Source organism: Cupressus sempervirens, chromosome 1 (genome assembly GCF_028749045.1).
Source record: "Cupressus sempervirens isolate cs-2001-9-10 chromosome 1, ASM2874904v1, whole genome shotgun sequence".
Lineage (NCBI taxonomy): Eukaryota > Viridiplantae > Streptophyta > Pinopsida > Cupressales > Cupressaceae > Cupressus > Cupressus sempervirens.
Window position 1 is genome coordinate 621,814,591 of NC_143118.1, and position 5,511 is coordinate 621,820,101.

General features: G+C 32.0%; 1 protein-coding gene across 1 annotated transcript; it reads right to left on the reverse strand.

Moving 5' to 3' along the window:
* Positions 1-2,754: 2,754 nt before the first annotated feature.
* Positions 2,755-4,995, reverse strand: LOC149579457 (uncharacterized protein At5g65660-like). Its single transcript, XM_089808593.1, has 2 exons — positions 4,402-4,995; positions 2,755-3,366 (listed from the first exon to the last, which is right to left on the reverse strand). Exons 1-2 carry the CDS (start codon positions 4,708-4,710, stop codon positions 3,205-3,207), a joined length of 471 nt encoding a protein of 156 aa, XP_089664719.1. The 5' UTR covers positions 4,711-4,995; the 3' UTR covers positions 2,755-3,204.
* Between the last annotated feature and the right edge of the window lie 516 nt (positions 4,996-5,511).

Here is a 5,511-nt window from a genome sequence, read left to right on the forward strand (position 1 = left end):
TTTAAAAGTTTAAAGTAGAAGTTATCATATGACTGAAAAAATGATCTTGTTGGGAAGTGTGAGTCATAATGCGTGTGTTTTTCGTTTTGTTTCTGTTATGTCTATGAATACTTCATGTGAGACTCGACACTTTCTTTTCAATCTGACTGCCAAATTAATGGCTTGATAGCTATCAAAACTTGAAAACAGCCTTCGTATTTCCATTTCTCATTACAGATAATACATGCAAGTCATAAAAACCGAACTTTCTGAACTGACCCAAGCAAGTACTAGAACCTATATTGATAGTTTATTCGCTGCTGTTGTAGATCTATCAATATGTTCTGTGTGCAGTAACTACCTCAACTGTAAGGAATTGGTTTAAAAACTTTGTTGTTTCGGTTTAAAGTTTTAAAATGTCTTCTTGATATGAAAAGATTATAACTCTAATGTTTATTTTGATCTTTCTAAGTTTTCCTTTTTGTAAATTTCAAACTCAAAATTATAAGCTACTTTAGAGATGTTTTGGTTGATGAATTATATTTAGGGTTTTTGTTTAAATGTCATAATCCTGATTAAAAATAGGCTTTTGGTTTAAAATTAGATATTATTTCCCATTTCATTATCTTTGTAATGTTCTATATATGTTTTATCATCTCAATGTTATTGACGAATCTCATTTTAATGGAAACTTGACTCTAGAAAGATAAAAATGTAAGAATAGAAAAATTTTAATTTGTACTTCTTATCTTTAGAATTGTGTTGAAATGGAAGGATGTTGAATGTGGGTTTAAAGAGGTGGGTAATTAATGGAATTGTATTGTCTGCCTTAGAAATTACCTACTAGTCTTTTACACTAAACTAGTTAATGTTGCTTGGCCAAGCTTGGTAAAACAATTATGCATATGTTTGAAATGCAAGGTTAAATCTTTGTTTTCCCTCTTCCACATCCATGTGTATGTTTCTGCTAGACATATGTATAAAGTAGAATTAGGCACTTGGTTGCACTAGACCCTTTCGATCCAATTGTGTCGAGTTGCTAACCTTCTCATGCCAGGGTTAGATAGCTCTTCTTAATCGGAGAATCTTGGGGAACTAACCACTCCATGGTTGGGTAGTAAAAGCACCTAGATCACTCTCTCATCTCATGATAGCAAATGGACAGTGTTTTGATGGCTTGGAGACATGACTACATGCAGATGGACTCATAGGTCTGATGAAATGTCATATTATGTGTTTTTATGTTATTGTACATTTATCTCATTTAATGTACTCATAATTCTTATGTTCAACATGTAGGTCAACATACTTATGATAGATGTTTAATGTATATCTACTTTATGAATTTTGTTAGTTTATGATATTGACATGTGGTCGACTTTGTGATATCATATGTATAGAAAGATTATGGTGTTTATGTAATGATGACTTGTGATATCAGTTTCAACTAAAGTAAATGTTGTTATGTAATTTCCAACTTTAATTTGAATTTGGAACAAGTAATTATGAGTATGAAGTTGACATTTGACTTTTCAACTTTACTTTTTCACATTTTATGGTTGTTTTGCGTATGTGGCAACTTTTGAGAATTTTGTTCTTACACAAAGTTGAATGTCAACACATCCTAATTTTGCATGGGAACAAGATTTTGTATGGTTCATATATTTTAATTTTATATAGTGTTAATATTTTTTTTCCACATAGACATATATTTGTTATCAATGGAAAATATATATCACTATTGCAAGCATTTATTTACATTGCCAATTTTCACAATTTTAACAAGTTATGTACATTTCAAGTAAACATATGCAAACATAATGAAATTACTTGGAGGAAAAATTGCAAAAAAAATTAAAATTAAATAAAATACATATACTATACAAGGGTTTCTCTTCATATATCTAGTATCTATAAGGTTTTCATTTTATGAGTTTGCTAATTTGTTAAATTATTTCTTTGTTATTTTTTTAATGCTATTTTTTGGTTTAATCATATCATAATAAAATTGAATGCTTATTGTTGTGATATTTGTTTTAAGCTAATTAAACAATATTAACTTTAGGACCATTTTTAACTTTTTAATGTTACTTTTTTAACTTTAGGGCTATTAAATAGGCTTTATTGAGTATCATTCTATGTGACCTACTTGTTTGTCATAAAATTATATCTTTAACATTTTAGTTTACATGATCAATATATTTGTATGTCTATATCTTACTAATTATCTTTGCATATCATGTATCATTTATTTCCTTGCATTGATGAATGCAACTAATTTACGAGGGGCGTACACTTGTAAGATTTTATTTGGAGATTGTACATAAGCACATGCCCCTAGACAAAAAACTTGTTATTGTGCCTAAATAGATTTTGATCACATTAGGTTTATCATACCAAATATAAATTTTTCAATATCATTATCATACATGCATTTATCAACCCCTCAACCCCATCCCCATCATCTCCTTACCTCTTTATATTATATATAAAAATGAATTAACTTACAATTGTACTTGTGCAAAAATGTCAGTCCTACTAGTCATCATAAAAGAACTTGATATATATTTATGATTATTCAAAGATGTATAATATAGAGTGAACATATATTCATTCAAACAAATCATTAAAATCAAAATCACAAATCATAGATATTTTAAAATGTAAAATTTACATCTACCCAAGCTTGTGGAAATCAATCTTTCAAAATAAATTGGCCTAAAAGAACTTACGCCTAGCAACCTAACAACTTATCCACATATTTTATAAATATCATGCGTGAACAATCCCTCATTCCTTTGATTCGATTAACCTTAATTCATGTAAAAGACATTTTATTCCCTTATTTACATGTACAATCAAAATCGAACTGAAAAAAAACTAGTTAGTTATGACGTCAAATACACAAGAAAGTTGATATAAGCGACGACTTACAGAAATAGTGAAGGAGGTGAAGTGAGGGGGCAAATTCCATTATTTCGTTCCATCCATTTCATTGTACAGTACTCAAACTCACTCCCAACACTCATATTTCAGATAAGCCGTTCAAAGAAAATTCTGAACTTGACCAGGAATAAACTTATGTGGCTCTCCATGCTCCACAAAAAAAATTTAGAGCATCCAATAAATCTGATACGCCGTCGACACAGCCCGCAATTTGATTATATACAGCTTGTCCATAGCTGTATATTTCTGACATAATATCTTGGAAACGCCCGCAAAACTTTAAATCAATGGTGACTGAGGATTCCGTTTGGATCGGTTCATATGAAAGGACGCCACGGCGTTGTCTCCAACATTTTCCGGCGCAAATCCGTGAGGAGACGGCATTGCCAAGAATTTCGGAACGTCATCACCGGGCATCATTACCGGCAAACTTCTGCGGCTCTGTTACATTCACCCCCTTAAAAACAGATTATTTTAAAATCATCGAATTCTATTCATTAAGTTTCACGTCCATGCTCATGAGCATAATAAAAAAAAATTACATATGATTAAAATTCAAACGAAAATATAGCTGTTATTTCTAAATTCAATTGTGTATATCTAATGAAAATATCGACGTGATTTCTAAATTCTATTCATATATAAATTTATTGAAAATATCATTGTGATTTCTAACTTTGGTTGTGTGAATTTCTGAATTACTTATTTTTGGTGATAATTTCATCAATATTTCAGATCAAATTTGTAATTAATCTGTTACTAAAAAATTAAAGAGATGGAGAAAATTGAAGAAAAATGGAGAAGATCTGATGCTTTTGATTTAACTGAGCATCCGACGGCATTAACATGGATTTTATTTTAAGAAGTTTCAAAAATGTCGTTGCGATTTCTAAATATCCTTGTGATTTTGAGAAGATTGAACTTGTTGAAAATATCGTCGTGATTTCTAAATTTGACGGTGTGAATTTCAGAACTATTTATTTATTGTGATTTCTAAATTTGATTATTTGAATTTCATCAATATTTCAGATCAAATATGCAATCAATTTTGAACTAAAATCAAATAGATGAAATAAATTGAAGAAAAATGAAGATCTGAAGATGCAATCTATTTTGAACTAAAATCAAAGAGATGAAATAAATTGAAGAAAAATGAAGAAGATCTGATACTTTTAACTTATTTGAACATCTGACGGCATTAACTTACGTTTTAAGAAGATTGAAAAAAATCGTAGTTATTTCTAAATTCAATTGTACATATTTAGCGCAAATTTAACGAAATATCACCGTAATTTCTAAATTCGTAATTTCTGAATATCAAGTTTCCGATTGAATATTGTGCGAATTCTTAACATTAAGATTTAGCAAAAACTAAGATGCTTATAATTTAATTGAAGATCAGATGCTTATAAATTAAATGAAGATCTGATTCTTTAAATCTAATTGAGCAAGATGTCAAGAAGACTGGAACATCACCTGCTGAACAGGAGCGTTTTTGCAAGGGTTGCTCCAATTCGGTTGAGCAATGGCAGAAACCGTGAAACTAGAACGGCCGGGTGGCCGCGATGAGGTATTTCCTCCACTGCTGCTTCGATAATGGCGGCGGTGGTGCATATTTCTGATCTTTTCCCAGTGATAACAGCATGAAAACAAAGCGCTGACGCCCAAGACTAAGAACAGAATGACGGCCGTGCCGAAAGGGAAACCCATGGCAGGGTTTCCCGTTGTGCTGTCTTCGCGGCCACCCGTGGCGTCCGCCACTTCTTCTCCACTGCTGCGGTCCATCCATATAAAAAAGATCCGATTTTATTCTGAATTCGACAAGCAAAATCAGATCTTTTCTCTAATTCGACTCTGAAATCGTCCCTCACCGGAAGTGAAGCAACTTTTACGGATCTGCACCGCCCCGCGGCCCCATGACATAAAGAGTTTTGATCTGTATCACAATATTTATGGCTTGTTCGGACCACGGAATTGTCGGCAATTCAATTTCGCGTCAGCATGAGTACTACGGATTTGTTACTTCTGCCAGTACAATAAAGCAGCACGGATTTAAGATGATGTTTCGACAGTTTCCTTGTAGGATCTACTAAATATATGACTGGGTACAGTTAGGGGCAGAGCCTCATCTGTACAGTGAAAGATAAAAATGCGAAATGCTATCATGTTCTTGATGAAGCAGACGCGGCAAGGAATTGCATGGCTCAGCTTCCACCGGCCAGTGGGGCCTCGTCTGTCGTTCTAGTCATGGCATGGCTGTTCCGTGGAATATTTTGCAGCACTGAAATAGGATCCCATGGGTTATTTACAGTATAGATTGACCAGACAAAATGTACGGTCCATCCAAATTTGTTTTTAAAAACAACAGAAGATTTTTCCGACTTAAAATTAAAAAATAGTTCGACTGTTTTTTTCCCTTTTTCCCTGACGTATTTTGTCAGCTATAGCTTAGATAATTTCATGTGATTAGTAGTTATAACAATTTTATAAATATTCATAGTAATTTCATGTAATCTGAACTTCTAAGTGTAAATCATATATTATATTAGATTTTTATTATTAATTTTTGTTTTAATATGTAATTTA